Genomic DNA, 16861 nt, shown 5'->3' with positions numbered 1-16861 from the left:
GTTATTAATTTCATATACTATGATAAATTAAAAAAATGATAAAAGCAACATTTTAAAATCTAATTCAAAAAAATCAATTTTATACTTAATACAATTATATATATATATATTCTCATATATTACAAAAATATGAAATTATCATTATTAATTAAGAAATAAAATCATTAACTTTAAAAAGATTATTTTTTATTTTTTTATTTATTATTATTATCACCACTACCACCACCAACTATATTGAGATGAAAATCAAAATTATTAATATAAATTATTTAACATTATAACTAATTCAATTATATATATTTTTTACAGCAGTTTAATAATAGTATTTACTAAATATATATGACTACTTTTAGAATTTACAGTAATTTTAAAAATAAATTTTATCCAATATTTAATTGATTCTCTTCAACTTCATAACTAATTATTTCTATAGCACAATTAACATAGATTACTTTAAAAGCTATAACATCACCAAACTAGCCCTTAATACTAGTTGAATGCTTGATTTTTCTTGAGCTTTTTAGCATTAATTAAAAGAATTCTAGCTAAACTTAGGTCCAATAATACCCATAAATTAACAAACAGATTGAGAAGCCATGAAAAAAAATCTCTGAGGCTGAGCAATCTCATGGATGATGGATTGAAAACTTGATTTTTGGAGCCAATTAAATTTATGAGTAGGCTTTTGATACCCCTCAAAATTCTTTATAAAATCTTTCATTCTAATTGAAAATTATCTATTACAAATTAATTTATTTTTTAAAAAAAGGAATTGATTAAATACTTAAACAATTATTCTTTTAATATTTTTTTACACATTTCATAATTTACATTTATATTTTAGCTTTAATTAGATTTTTTTTAGAAAATTAGAAGAATTTAGAGTTATGAAAATATAAATTATGTAATAAGAAGAAAAAAATTAAGATAAATTTAATATTTTTATGCAGTTTGAATTTTTTTTACATATAATATTATGAGAAGATGATTAATTTTAACATATGAATTTATAATTCATCAATTAAACTAAGGTATTTTAACAAATGAATTAAAAGTGTTGTTATAATAATTTTATTTAAAATATATTTCGTAGGTTGGCAAAATTTTAGGGATGACAAAAATCCCTACGGGGACGAGTACCCTCGGGGATTTTTCCCATTCGATGAGAGTATGAAGATAATTTCATACCTAATTTCTTATTTGGGGAAGGGATGGATAAATTTTTTTACCCAATTTCTTATTCGAGGAGAGGACGAGGATGAGGTGGAATCCCCATCCCCTACCTATTTCTCCATTTTTATTTTTAATTGTATTTTTATTTTTTAAAATTACTAGTAAATAAATTATAAAATTATAAATATTGGTAAAAATAACAAATATCAAAATATTTATATTATTAAACTTTTAGGCATAATTAACTAATTAAAGTCCTAAATTTTTATTTAGGACATTAAAAAAACCGGGTAAATTCTATTAGCCCAAAAATTTTGTTTTAATTTTAGTATTCATTAAATGTTTTAAACTTAAATCTATTTTTATTTTATTTTTAGATGTTATAATTGCCCACAGCGAATCACAATTTTAATATCTAATCTAATATTTGCTCTTGATTTGCTCCGACTTAACTATTGTGCTGTAAAGGGAATAGTCCACATTTTATAAAGTGCCCACGCCACCATTGAAAAAGTTAATTTTGAATATAAATTCGATTTTATTTGTAACAATTTTGTATTAAACTATTAATTTATTCACGATAGTTTGTAAAAGAAGTTTGTATAATTTACATGCTGTGTTACTTACTAATTTAATGTATGTGACTTTTGTAATGGATATTAATGTAAGATATATTTCAAACTTTACTTTTATTTGAATTTTTTATTTTAATATGATTAACTCAAAATCGAAAACAAAAAATGTATTAATTATTCGGGGATCGAGGATCCTCAGGAATCCTCGGGAATCTCCTGTTATTATTCGGGGAGGGGATGAAGATTCTCTCAAGTAATTCTGACAGAGACCGGGAGAAAACGAGACATACGCAAAATATCGGAGATGGGTATAGAGAGATTGATCCCCTCCCCTCCCCTCCCTATTGCCATCCCCACAAAATTTGTTGTTACTGGGGTTTACCAATGGCTTGGGCCGAGTTATTTTGACAGGAGTGGACCCAATGGCAAAGTCTTCTACTCATGCCGGATGCCTTCGAGGCTTGGTAGTCAGATTCATTATCAATCTCAGAAGTAGGTCCGTTACTTGCCTCACAGGCCATTGACATTCTCAAACTACTACTACAGTTGGGAATCACATGAGCCAACAGTTAATTGCAGCATAGCACAAAGTCTTGCCACTATCCACATTATGCTTCAATGGATTTCACTGAAAATGCCTATTATTAATTAATCCATGATTTGTTAAATATAATCCCCAACGGCCAACCAAAAATCTAGTATTATTATTATTATTATTAACAAAATTTGTAAACAAATAAAGCTCTTTTTTTTTCTTTGAATTTTTTACAATCTACATACAATCTTCATGTATAGACGGTATGCGATTTTTGATAATTTAAATTTATACATTTATTTGTATTATATCTCGATTTTTAATGAGCATAGTTTGAAAATCTACAATAATCAAAGATGCGGTTTCTATCTCTTCACTTAAGGAAGTATGTTTACACCCATTAATATTTGAGAAGTGTATTTATTAAAAGAATGTGAATTTATTTAAGTTCTCGTAATAAAACTAATGAGAATTCTAATTGTGCCCTCAATAAATCTATCATTAGGCTAAAACCATCAATGAATAAATTATGTCATCAATCAGTATCTTGTTATAATAGAATATAAAATAAATGGAATCGATTTATTTTGAATATAACTAGTATACGTGTGTTTCGGATTGATGACATTGACACGCACTTAACCATTATAAATAAAAATATTCATCAATGGATCTGTTAGTCTTTTAAATTTAAAACTATTGGTTATTTGTCTACTAAATCAAAATATCAAACCACATATTAATTACAAATAAATTAATTTTCTACTCGTTAATCATTATCAAAACACCATAACATTATCTTAATTTGTATCGTCATACAATCTCTGTGGATGTTTACTTTCACAAATAAAACTAAGATATTAATATTTACCAATTAAGAGTAATGGGAGCGGAAAAAAAAGTTTGAGATCAAATTTTTTTAAGAAAGAAAAAATAAAAAGAAAAAAAGAAAAGAAAACGAGGGTGTGGTCCCACGAAAGGAGTTCACATAAAACCCTCTCAGAAAACAAGCTTGAGATCAAATTTTTTTAAGAAAGAAAAAAGAAAAAAAAAAGAAAAGAAAACGAGGGTGTGGTCCCACAAAAGGAGTTCACATAAAACCCTCTCAAAAACCCCCGTAAGGAGCCCCAAACCCTCTTTTTCCATTTACTTTCGCCCGCTTCTTTACTTGAGTGAAGGCAAACGCAGCAGCAGCAATGGCGGGCCTTGTACCTCCCGGTACAACAGTGAAACCTGACGCATCGACGGCCAAGCCTAAGGAAGAAGAGAAAGTTGATTACATGAACTTGCCTTGCCCGATTCCCTATGAGGAAATCCATCGCGAAGCTTTAAGTTTGTACCTTTATCATCCTTATTCTTATTTTACTCGCCACTATAACAATAGTACAGAGCTTTATGTTATTTTTTTTTCCTGTTTTGTTTGTCTCTTGTCTTTGATTTTGTTTCTGAGGGTTTTACTTGTTTTTGTGGGTTTAATTGATATGGATATGTACGTTAATATGCCTGTTATAATAAATTCTTTTGTTTTTTGAGCTGATAAAATTGATATTTGACAGGATTTTGTTTGGGTACAAAATCTAATTTTGAAACTTTATTATTTGTTTGCTTATGGTTAAATGTGAATTTTTTTTTAATTTCACTAGTTTTTGGTTGTACATTTGAGTGTAGATTAACAGAGGAATAATTTCTTCTTCTTTTTGGTGCGTGTATGTTTGTGTGTTATTTATTTTTTTCATTTTTTTATTTTTTGGGGTCTAAAACGAAAGGGGGGTTTCCTGTATTTTTGTTGAAGATCTTGTACTGAAAGTAGCATTGGGAGAAAGTTTAATTAAAGGAAGTATTTGGGTGGTTGTTTTATGATATTGTAGTTTGTACAACGACTGTAACCTAGATCTTTGTCAGTGTCTTTGAAGCCGGAACTTTTTGAGGGATTGCGCTTTGATTTTACCAAAGGACTTAATCAGAAATTCTCACTCAGTCATAGGTAAATTGATCATCATTTTTATTCATTTTTTCGTTCGTTAAATGTGTGCGTGTGTCTACACACACAAACACATTTGCGTACTTACCTTTGTCTATATTATTTATTGGTTTTGATGACTAAAACTTATCAACAATGCATCAGTGTGATCATGGGACCAACAGAAATTCCTTCACAATCCACAGAAACCATTAAAATCCCTACTGCTCACTATGAGTTCGGTGCTAACTATATTGACCCAAAGGTAAGTGGTTGTTACCATACTTATATTAAAATAAAATTATTTGATTGTAATAGTACTGATGGTTTTCCCACAGTTGATGCTCATTGGGAGGGTATTGACCGATGGCAGACTAAATGCTAGAGTGAAGTGTGATCTGTCCGACAATCTTTCTTTGAAAGCTAATGCTCAGGTAAAATCCTATTAATGCCATTTCTTTTCCTTCTGATTTTGTGCCCCTCTTTGGTTTTCGCAGAAACTATGCTTTTCATAGGCATAACATTAACTTTGTTTTTGCTCTTTCAGCTTACAAATGAGCCTCATATGTCACATGGCATGATCAACTTTGATTATAAGGTCAACCATTCTTACTGATCATTGTGCTTGTGCTTATCTTGTTTGTCTACAAGCATGATAAACAATATACTAAATGCATTGAGCATCTTTTTATTTCATTCTTACCGAGGTGACCATGTAAGGTTCTTTTTTTTTTGGGGTTCCTCTTTCCTGGAGTAAGCTGGGTCTCATTTCTTGCTGCGCGGAGCTTGAAGTCAACAGGATTGTCCTGTCATGTATGAAGTTTTTGGAGAAAACCTCAATGTATTAGGACAAATGATCCTTTTATGTATATTGTGTTGCAAATCACCTTGTGTTTACTACAAAGAACTACTGCATGCAAATTGCATTATCTTCAAACTTATCAACAACTGTGGGCTAGGTTATTTGTGGAAAAAACTCTTTTAAGATTCACATTTTATGAACCACAATTTTGCTTTTACAATTGTGAATTATTCAGCTCCTGGTTTGACTTACCCACTCCCCCCCCCCCCAAAAAAAAAACACAAAATGCAGGGTAAGGACTACAGGACTCAGTTTCAGTTCGGAAATGGTGCCCTATTTGGAGCCAGTTACATCCAGGTATGTGTCTGATCAAGCAATGCAATACTGTTACGTTTTGCATGGATAACATACATATTTACATGAAGAAACAGGATCTTATTGACATGCCTATGACTAATGATGTCTATAGTATTTTATTGGTTGGGAGACTGTAGAGCTCTGGACACTAGTTTTGCTTACATTTTCTTTTATTTTGTGGACAAAATCAGCATTGGAAATCTGGAGTTATTCAATACAGCTAGGACATAGTACACCATGTAGACACAGCTGAAAACTTTCTAGAAGAATTTTAACTTTAGTTTTTACATAATTTTGCTTTGCTGCTCAGACAGTGTACAAATATATGATTGTTAGTTCGAAAATTGCACTACTGTTCTTGATACAACTGTATCTATTTCTGAGGATTTTTTTATATTGGTTTGTTATTGTGCATTGATCTCAATAGTTTTTCTTAACTGCTTGTTAGGGTATAATTACATACTAAAAAATCACTGTAACATTTTTTATATTAATTTTAACTCTTTGCATATTTTTCCAGAATGTGTCTCCACATTTGTCTTTGGGTGGTGAAGTATTTTGGGCTGGTCAGCATCGAAAGTCGGGTATTGGTTATGCTGCTCGATATGAAAACGATAAGATGGTAATGTACTTTATTTGTGTTCTTTACATGATGTTTGCCGTCATATGGTCTATTACCCCTGCCTGTGTAACATCTTGTAGGCAATAGCAGTGACGGATTTACCTCTGACACTATAAAGCTTTCTCCATTTCTTATAAAGCAACAATAATGACAATTAATTAAATAAAAATAGCATATAGGGATTCATATTGGTAGTAAGGTTAACATGTAGTCTGTGGAAGTACCACCCAATGTTATGTAGTACACTTGCAATGAATGTTTGCTTCAATATTTTAAGAGCTACTGAGGTAATTGTATTTTCTCTATCCCTCTCCCCCACACTGTTGTACAGATGCTTGAATTGTTTTGGAATCTTATTGAGATTTTTTAGCCTCAGGCAATTTCTTTTAAGTCAAGATTGTGATCTCAATTTAGCAGAGCAAGAGTACTTTATTCTTCCAGGCACCTTGTCCGGTGAAACCTAAATATTTTTGACCCCTAAAAATTGCTTTTTTTTAACCTTTCAAATCACCTTTCTTTTTTGGTTGATATCCAAAATTCTATTGATCTTTCTAGTTCATCAGATTCCTTAACAGGGGATGACTGCCAAACTATACAACCTGGGTAGTTAGGGAACTTGTGGAATACAAATTTCCCAGGTAAATGGCCTTATAGAGTTTTGAACCTTTGACCTGTTGTTTGAATCTGAGGGCCTTTTACCACTCAAACACCAACATACACCATAGGGCTGCCATCCAAACCGCTTTTTTGGATTGCGGAACTTTTGGCATGGTAGCAAGGGTTGGTGGGATGTGTGTTTTTTTTTTCCTGGCTCTTTTCAGATAAAAATGCATTGGGGCTTTTATTCGCTTGACATTTAGAGGCTTTTATTCTTATTGAATATCGGAGTTTATGTGAAAATTCTTGTTCTTTTATTTAAGAAGAGCAGTCAATCTCAGTTTGCTTTAAACTTGCTTGACCAGATTATATTTTCTTCTACCTGCAGGTTGCCACAGGGCAAGTTGCTAGTACTGGAATGGTTGCTCTGAGCTATGTGCAGAAGTTATCAGAGAAGGTGAGAAGGCTGAGAATTTTTTTTTTTTTTAATTCTTATCTCTTTCAAATGAGTGCCATTTGTTATCTGGGCATATTTCTTATACCATTTTTTTTTATCAAGGTTTCTCTAGCAACAGATCTCATGTACAACTACATGTCAAGAGATGTCACATCTAGTGTTGGTTATGATTACATCCTTAGACAGGTATATTTGCAGATATATTCTACTGTTTCTGAGCTTTGAATATTGGCTCGCGCATTTGTCTGTATGACATTTATTTTGCGTTCATTGAATGCAATTTCTATTTTTAGGAAAAGATTTACAAAATATGGATTACTTTTTACTTTGTAATAGATCTTTTGTTATTAAAAAATCTGCTAAGTTCTAATCTATTGTATAACAAAGCTCTTCTTTTTGTCTATTTCTGGTAGGATATGTTTTAAGCTGTTATAAAACAAATAATTAGTAAATTTTAATTCAATACGACTGAGCCAATGAAAGTAAGGGTTATACTATGAGAACCATAATTTTGACATAATAAAATAAAGAAAATAGAGATGGGGTTGGTTGCCACGAGTACTTGAAAACTGTTCTTGCACCATGCTTTTTCCCTGAAATCGAAAAAGGTTCTATCTGTTTTGTGTATAGAAACTTCACCTCATTAATCATGACATAATGTTCCTTGGATTTGAATATTGAGTTTGTTTTATATCGTAATTGTTATAGAAGGCATGCAATATGTAGTGATTCACTCTATATCGAGTCAGTATGACGCCAACATCTTTTCTGGACATGGTAGACCTTTGTTCTTTATAGAGTAACTTCATTTAGTACATTATGCCCATGTCGTAGACCAAATATCACCTGGGTCATCGGTTGCAACCTTTAATCTTAATGAATGTATACAATCATTGTCTGTTTGTGGTCATCACATACAGCAACTACACTTCAGTATTAAAATTAAACACATACATTACTGGTGTTGTGGTTGTTTCAGTGTCGTCTGAGAGGGAAGATTGATTCCAATGGCTGTGCTGCCGCTTACCTGGAGGAGCGGTTAAATATGGGCCTTAATTTTATTCTTTCTGCTGAGGTGAGGATCCCATCCTTATCCATGTCTAATCTTTGCAGGAGAGCTTAATCAGCAATATTTTAACTAACAGTTATTGGAGTTTATGTTTCTTGCAGATAGATCACAGGAAGAAGGATTACAAGTTCGGCTTTGGTTTGACAGTGGGCTAAAAAAAACTGATGAATTAGGAGTTCAGTGGTGTACTATTTTATTTAATTTACGTGAGCCCATTGTTGTTAGCGAATAGCAACGAAGCAGATCTCTGTTTCAACCTTGCTTGCCTTCTGTTTGAAAATCATAAAATTCATTTTATACTGACTGCTTTTGGCTTTGAGTAAAACATTAATCGCGGGGTGGCATTAGATGCTGCAACAATTTTAGAGCCTCATTTATTGCTGTACTGTTTGAAGCTATTATTATTATTTTTTACCCCATTTTCTTTTAATCTTATTTAAGAGCTGTAGAATTTTTAATTCAATGGAAGTAGAGAGATTTACCATAATGAGCTTTCTCTCTAATGAGGCCTTTAATTCTGTCAATTTTTATTATTAGTGGCGGTAGTTGTTTGTTCATGGTTAGACATTTCTTCAATGGAGATCTGCGGGGCTTATTATAATATATAACTAATTTATGTTGCGATTCCTTATTCCAATATGTGCTCTCATTTCTTCACATTTTCATTTTTTGTCTCAAGATAAATCTACCCAGCTTCACCACACGATACAATACACAACCGGTCAAGCCTAGTAGACCAAATTTGAAAAATAACGTGTTGATAAATTTTTTTTTAAAGTGCAAGGATATTTCAGTAATTGAACGCCAATTGCATGATAATTTGAATCATGCTGTCCTTCCAACGAGTATGACAAAAGAAATAAAGAATACAGAGGAGGCAAGGCACCGAGATAGAGCGAAAGGAAGGGAGAAAAATGGAGAAAAATAACAGTAAGAGCGATCAAAGTAATGAAGTGGAAAAACTACTGGAAGCAGCACATGATGAGATGCTCTTGAAACTCTCCGTGGATTCCCACATAGCAAGCATCTCTTCCAATTACCTCGACGCCGATCTCGACCGTCGATTTCAAGCCCTCAGATCCCGACCCTCCGTCCCTCGTCAATCTAAGTCTCAATCAGCAACACCATCTCAATCTCAAACTCATCGTAATGTTAGCGTTGACGACGAATTGAAGAGTTCTCTCGGAGACGACCTCTCTGCGAGATTCGCGGCTCTTAAAGCTTCTTCTTCTTCGTCCTCTGCTAATGATGATAAGAAATATGATGGAGTGGCTGTTGGTCCCAAAATACCGGATGGTGATGTTGATGATGGAGAGGATGAAGTTGAGAAGATAATTCGCTGGGCTAAGGATGCCGCTCGTCTCGATCCTTCGCCTCCGTCCGATGATGATGATGATAAAGATTCTGATCGTGACACTGATTCCGATTCCGATGATGATGAAGAACAACCTCAACGTAATAAGGGCCGCCGTAAACAGTAATAATGTTCTTTATTTTAATATATTTTTAATTGTTCTATCGTGCTTTGCTTAGTAATTGCTTCTTTTTAAAAAATAAAATAAAATAAAATAAGATAAAACAAAACTCCTTGTAATGATTCATTACTAGGATTCAATTATAATAAAAAAATAAAAAAAGATAAACTAAACTATTTTCTTTAATACTATCAAATATTATTAATAGTTGAACAAAGTATGTATGAAATTGTCATCATTGTTAGTTATACATGGTTACTAGATAGAGGTTTTATAAGCAAATAAACGTATGTGTATTATCAATGCAGTAGTTAAAAAGATTTAGAAAAATATCAGTAGATAGAGAATCATTTGTTGTATTAGACTGAAATTGAGGCTTAAAGATGGCAGATGATGATAAATTACATCCAAAGGCAAAGCAATAAAAAGAAAAAGATTATTAATAAATTACAATACTAATATGCTTACAACAATGAGTACCAAACACTTAGTACCACAGGGATCCTTTTGTAAAATACGTTAGATTTTTGTGAATTTTAAAATTTAAGGTTTTTATTCTAGTTTTATTAATTTTGATCAACTTGAGTATTTTTCCTTCCATATCTTCTATATTTATTCCTAAAATTTTTGAATGTATTAATTATAATTTTATAAAGCTCTAAATAATTATCATGTTCATAAAAATTTATATATTCTAAATTTGATCCTACATTTATAATTATTTGTCTATTTTAAGACATAGACTAAATTTTTTCCTTCAACATATTTAATTATTTATGTTATCTACTGGTTATCTTCCTAACTAAAATACATAGCATCTAGGCTTTCAATAGAAATTGTAATTCAGCATCTTGGATTAAAAGGTTCATATGATTATTATTATTATTATCCAGTATGGACAATTTTGAGTTATGTTATTAACTCGACACCTGCCTTAGATTATTTCCAAACTAATTAATATGGATTCCATTAATGCTATTATATTTTCTTCTTTGAATGAATCAAATATTTCTTGGTCATTATTAAGGTTTATCCTTTTCATCTCTTTGTACAAGCGTTTGCTTGTAATTAATAGTTTTAATAATAGAAATTATATAAATAACTTGATATTCTTGACTAGAATCTAAATTATTAATTGTAACTAAAAACTTGTTAAGTGATCTCTCCATTTTTATGAGTTTAAGTTACTTTTATCACTTACTCTCTTATAAAACCCTAGAAAACAAAGTCCAATATGCTTTTGTTTGTTGATAAAATATAAGAAGATAGTTCAAGATTACTAATCATTGTACTATCCTCGGTATTTTGGAATAAATTCACTAATTGTCTTCAACCGTAGATTGGTTCACGGTCAGCACTGCCGTAACTCCATATATCATGTTAGATTACTCCAGTGACTATTCCACACGGCCTAATGCAACATACAACAGACTGGTCTAATAGGAATTGCCTAAGTGAATTTCTTATAATTGTCTTTGAAAGAATGCTTAGTAACAAGAAATCTTATTCATTTAACACAATTGTTAGCACGTAAGATTCTTGGTTAATCTCTAAGAATATATAAGATATATGAAGTTGATAATTTCACTAAAAAATTATTTCATAACTAGAATTTTTATGAAGGAAAATTATAGAATGCAAATGGCGGGTGAAGGATTAGACATATGATGTCCTCTACTTCTTACATGATTCTATTTATAAGCTTGAAGAGATAAGATTATCTCTTTTTACATGACACTTATTACATTTTCCTTGTCGATGGTGGATTCCTTTGAGATAAGTTGACCCTTGCCATTTTTATTATTGAAGACAGCTCTTCTCTTCTTTTTCTGTTGGTCAACATCTTTTACATGGTTCTGATAAGTTTTATTCTTTTAGAATCTTTTCCTTTAAATTATTGATGCTTTCATCTAGCATCTTTTATCTTTTCAGTGACTTTTTTGCCATATGCCTGTTATGAGCCCTTCATCTAACAACATGTCTTTCCCGCTAGATTTTCCTTTTGATTATTTGTAAAAGTAGCCGTATGATGACTGATACTTTAACACCTTACATATCTCATGGTGTGCTAGCAAATTGAATTATACAAGATTGTCATATATTGCTTTTTTTCCTTTTTCAATATTATCTGTTTAGTATGTTTTCCTTTCTGGTCATAGAAAAAATTATATATTCTTTTATGGTCTTTTGAAGTTGCACTTTTTCTTTACTTATCCTCTCAAGTGAATTCATAGACGACTGTCATCTCAACGACACTTTTGCTACTGCGAGCTTTAAGTTCGGATCATTCGGGATCATACTCTTTGTAGACCTAATCTAGATCAATAGTTGGATTTACTTTCTTACTGTTAATGTCAACTTAAATCGTATGATGTGTTTGATACCACTTATTATCACAGTATTCAAGGCAATAGTGAGAATCTTGATAAAAATAATTTCTTGCGCCTTAGATATCTTTTTGAGGTCATTGGTAGCCTTTTTAATTTTTTTCTAGGAGCTCTTCTAATTCCATGCAATCAACATTGACATAAACAAAGTTAAGAAAACCATATTCAAACATGATTTTTTATCAATTTTAGATCGGCTCATAGAACAAAGTTAATCATTGAGTATTACCTTGAATGCTTTGGTACTATAGCTTGGGTGGGATGAATCCTATATGATATTTTACCCATTCTTTTATAATCGTAAGCGTAGTTGTTTCCTAATGAGATTTTAACCATTAGAATAGACTGTCTGCTTCTGTCATATTGAGGCTTTGAACTTACTGAAGAGTTTTGAGAACCTTTTTTCTTTATATATTGTTCTTTAAGATCATTAATTGTGAGAAATTTCTCTGGATGTGTGATCTTTGAGTTCTATGAAGAAATCTGGGTAATCTGCCCTTCAATTTGATCCTTGAAATGGACCTTTTTTTGGTATAATGCTAATATATTGCTTTGAAGTCTAGACTTCTGGATGATTTTGTAAACTTTTGTCTGAATAAAGTTTGCTCAATTTTTCATGGGCATCATCTATTATGGCAAGCCCATTATAAATCACTTAATTGTCCTGGAAAAGTAATTCTTGACCTTTAGATCACATCATTATACCTTTTAATATTTTGGAAAGACTGCTCTTAATTATATTCTCAGCTAAGGAAATCTGCAATACTATTATTAGATCTTTTAATATACTCAATTTCAAAATCATATTCAGCAAAGAACTGTTGCCATCTAATTAACCTTTTATATCGAGATAAATTAGGCAATTTATTAAATATAACTCTTTTGACTTGAGTGTTCTCAGATCTCATCTTAAATTTTTTTGGTAAGAAAAAGAAAAATAAATTTAGCTATTCCGTTTTTAATAGCTAACAAGTCCTTTTTCATTACTATGATAATTCTTTTCTGCAGGTATAAATGTTCCATTGGTATATCTATAAATCTTTTCTTGATTTGTTTTTAGTACAACACCCTAGTGATTATTAGAATCATCAATTTCAATAATTAAATTATTACTAGTGGTAGGGAATCCCAATCTTTGGTAGATTTCTGTATTTTTCTTTTAACCTCTTTACCACCTTGGTATGAAGATCTTCCCAAGATTTTGTATTCTTCTTTTTCAATAATCTTTCTAAGGGTTGTCTTTCTTTAACTAAATTTTCTATGAAACTTCAGCATTATGAAGACATCCTAAAATTCTTTAAATCTGTTCTTTAGATTCTAACTTATCTAGAAATAAATATATTTTTTTCATAAATATGAGGTTGGATCTCAATCTCCGTTTCATCTATTATCAACCCTAAAAAATCTATACTAGGTTTCATTATCTTAGCTTTCTTTTTTATAAAATAACATTTCACGTTTCTTGCATTTCTCTGCAAAGAAGCAAGATGATTAATATGATCAACTTCATTATCTGAAGATATTAGAATATCATATATATATATATATATATATATAAACAATGCAGATTCATGAAATTCTTTGAAAATTTTGTCCATCCTTTAAAAAATTTTGTGGTGCATTCTTTAATCCAAAATGTATCACAATCCATTCATATTGTCCTTGAGGTGTATTAAAAGCAATGAATGGTATACTTTCTTCTTTAAGTTTGATTTGCCAAAATCCCAATTTGCAATCAAACTACCTAAATATCTTTTTATTGATTATAGAAGTAATTAATTTATTTATAGGAGGTAAAAAAATACCCATCAAATTTGGTATATTTATTCAATTCTTTATAGTTAATGACCATACAGGCTTTTCCTCGTTTAATCTTTACATGATTCCTAACCATAAAGGTTGGGCTACTATGTGGGCTTTTAGATTCTTGAATAATCCTGAGATATAATAATTCTTTGATTTGTTAATCAAACTCTTGTCTATCATTTTGCACATATCTCATAGGCTTGACTTTTATAATAACATTTGGATCTTTTAATTCAATTTTAGCAGACATTTTATCAATTTCCCATAATTGAATTAGGTTTTCTCTAACGTTTTTATTAGGTGTTTATAAGATTTCTTTGTAATTAGAGGTGATTTGATTGATTTTTATATTGAAATCACCACGCTGGCTGCTTCGAAAATGTAATTTTCGAGTTGTTCACCTAACAGGGTTATAAATCCTTGGTGTTGTAATGGAATGATTACATGGTGTTTTAACAATAATTGTTTCGTTAGTCATTAAATAAATGAATTGACAAAGAAAATCAACTCCTAAATTTATATATGCACCCATATGATCGTAGGAACATAATATAGGTGTACTTAGAATATAATCCTCTATTTGTATTAAAGTTTTAATTCTACATTCTCCTAAGGTGATTTGTTCACCATTTATATCTTTTCTTGTTAAGGGCTTATTATCTTTCCAATAAGATTTTGGATAAATCTTGAAATTAGCTAAACTAACTCATGAACCAGTATCAATTAAAGCATGGAACCATTCTGGCCTATGCCTATAATATAGTATAATCAATTTTAGATATATTATAAAAAGATTAGAGATATCTTGATATGGTTTGTTTAATCTCTTCAATTATTATGCTTATTTTTCTTTCTCCTATATAGTAAGAAAAGAAATTTTTAAGAAAGTTCATGCCTAATAATATAGGACTTATTTCTATTTCATAATTAGGTTCTATGAAAAAAGGAAAAATAAATTATATCCCTCTAATCATTAGTGGTAACTCACAATATTAACTTAGCAAAAGAGGGTTTTCAAAGCTCTTCAATAAGCTCAAAGCTCTTCAATAAGCTCAAAGCCTCAATATGACAAAATGAGACAATTTATTCTAATGATTAAAAACCCTTTAGGAAGCGATTACGTTTATGATTATAAAAGAAATGGTAAAATAGCCTATGAGATTCGTCTTAACTAGGCTGTAATACTAGATAATTCAGGGTTGTATCTAAGGATTAGCCTTGTTTTAGGAGCTGATCTAAAAATGATAAAAAAAAACATGATTGAATATAGTTTTTTTAGCCTTGTTTATGTCAATAATGATTGTAGAGAATTAGAAGAACACTTAGAAAAATTAAAAAGGCTTTCAATGATCTTAAAAGGATAATAAGTGGTAATAATAAGGCTAAGACAAAAGAAATGATTTTTAGTAAGATCCTCACTACTTGCCCTGAATACTGTGATAATAAGTGGAATCCAGCGCAACACATGATTCAAGTTGGTATTAACAGTAAGAAAATAAGTCTCACAATTGATCTAAATCAAATAATTATGAAGGACACTCAAGAGGATAAGTAAGGAAAAAGTGTGGCTCAACGAGGCCACCAAAGAACATATAATCTTTTCTATGAGCAAAAAGAAATGCATACTAGCCAAGCAGATAATATTGAAAAAGGAAAAAAATAATATATGAAAATCTTATGAAGTTTAGCTTGCCATCACACCATGAGATATGCAAGTTGTTAAAGCATTAGTTATCATGTGGCTATTGCTATGAAAGATTAAAAGGGGAATCTAGCGGGGAGGACATGTCACTAGATGAGGAGCTTATAATAAGCATATGACAGAAAAGTCATTGAAAAGATAAATGATGCTAGCCGAAAGCATCAATAATTCAAAGGAAAAGATTTTAAAAGGATAAAGTTTATCAGAGCTCATAATAGGTATAGAAAAAGAAGAGAAGAACTATCCTCAATAATAAAAGAGGAAGGGGTCACCTTATCTCCAGAGAATCCATGATCGATGTGGAGGATATAACATATGTCATGTAAAAAGAGATAACCTAATCTCTTTAAGTTTATAAATATAATCATATAAAAAGAAGAGGGCATCATATGTTTAATCCTTCACTCACATCTGTATTCTATAATATCCCTTTGTAAAAATTCATGTTATGCAATTAATAAAACTCTTTTTGAGTGATATTATAATCTTCATATATTTTATATTTTCTTAGAGATTAACCAAGAATTTTACATGCCAACACTTGTGCTAAATGAAGAAGATTTCTTATTACTAAGCACTATTCTAGAGACGATTGTAAGAAATTTATTTAGACATATCCTATTACGCTAGTCTATTGTATGTTGTGTTAGGCCGTGCAGAATAGTCGTTAGAGTAATCTTGCATGATGTGTGGAGTTATGGCGGTGCGGACTGTGGACCAATCTATAGTTGAAGACAATTAGTGAATTTATTCCATAATATTGAGAGATAGTGTAGTGATTAATAATCTTGAACTATCTTCTTATATTTTAACAACAACAAAAGTATATTGGGCCTTGTTTGTTTTCTAGGATTTTATGAGATAGGAAGTGATAAAAGTAACTTAAATTCATAAAAGTTGAGAGATTACTTAACAAGTTTTTATATGTAAATGATAATTTAAATTCTGGTAAAGAATATTAAGTTATTTATAAAATTTCTATTGTTAAAATTATATTAGTTACATGCAAACGCTTGTATGAAGAGAGATGAAAATGATAATCCTTAATAATTATCGAGAAATATTTGATTCATTCAAACAAGAAAATAGGATAGCATTAATGGAAGCCATATTCAATAGTTTGGAAATAATTCAAGACAGGTGTAGAGTTAATATCGGGACTCAAAATCGTCCATAATGGATAATAACAATAATCATATGAACGTTTTGATCTAGAATGCTGAATTCAAATTACAATTTCTATGTGAAAGCCTAGATGAGATGTACCTTAGCTGGGAAGATAGCTTATACATATGTTAGAGGAAAAATTTTGGTCTATGTCTTATGAGTGACAAATAATTATAA

At 30.6% G+C, this 16861-nt stretch overlaps 2 protein-coding genes across 2 annotated transcripts; both read left to right on the top strand.

The window, feature by feature from the left end:
* Window positions 1-3325: 3325 nt before the first annotated feature.
* LOC18044222 (mitochondrial import receptor subunit TOM40-1) lies at window positions 3326-8634 on the top strand. The gene is made up of 11 exons (XM_006437590.2): window positions 3326-3615; window positions 4186-4267; window positions 4409-4508; window positions 4582-4677; window positions 4791-4841; window positions 5337-5402; window positions 5923-6024; window positions 7010-7078; window positions 7181-7264; window positions 8058-8153; window positions 8249-8634. The coding sequence occupies exons 1-11, from the start codon at window positions 3480-3482 to the stop codon at window positions 8300-8302; spliced, it is 936 nt and encodes a 311-aa protein (XP_006437653.1). The 5' UTR covers window positions 3326-3479; the 3' UTR covers window positions 8303-8634.
* Window positions 8635-8938: 304 nt separating this feature from the next.
* On the top strand, window positions 8939-9657 carry LOC18044221 (clumping factor A). The gene has a single exon (XM_006437589.2). It carries the CDS (start codon window positions 9062-9064, stop codon window positions 9626-9628), a length of 567 nt encoding a protein of 188 aa, XP_006437652.1. The 5' UTR covers window positions 8939-9061; the 3' UTR covers window positions 9629-9657.
* The last annotated feature ends 7204 nt before the right edge of the window (window positions 9658-16861 follow it).

The sequence above is a fragment of the Citrus clementina genome, unplaced genomic scaffold (assembly GCF_000493195.1).
Source record: "Citrus clementina cultivar Clemenules unplaced genomic scaffold, Citrus_clementina_v1.0 scaffold_4, whole genome shotgun sequence".
Classification (NCBI taxonomy): Eukaryota; Viridiplantae; Streptophyta; class Magnoliopsida; order Sapindales; family Rutaceae; genus Citrus; species Citrus x clementina.
The sequence above is the reverse complement of the archived record's forward strand: the minus strand, read 5'-3'. Positions and strand labels throughout refer to the sequence as shown.

Coding starts and splice junctions, on each gene's coding strand:
- LOC18044222 (XM_006437590.2), top strand. CDS start 3,480: ATGGCGGGCCTTGTACCTCCCGGTACAACAGTGAAACCTGACGCATCG. Junction 7,079..7,180: donor TGCAGAAGTTATCAGAGAAG/GTGAGAAGGCTG, acceptor TTTTTTATCAAG/GTTTCTCTAGCAACAGATCT. Junction 7,265..8,057: donor ATGATTACATCCTTAGACAG/GTATATTTGCAG, acceptor TGGTTGTTTCAG/TGTCGTCTGAGAGGGAAGAT.
- LOC18044221 (XM_006437589.2), top strand. CDS start 9,062: ATGGAGAAAAATAACAGTAAGAGCGATCAAAGTAATGAAGTGGAAAAA.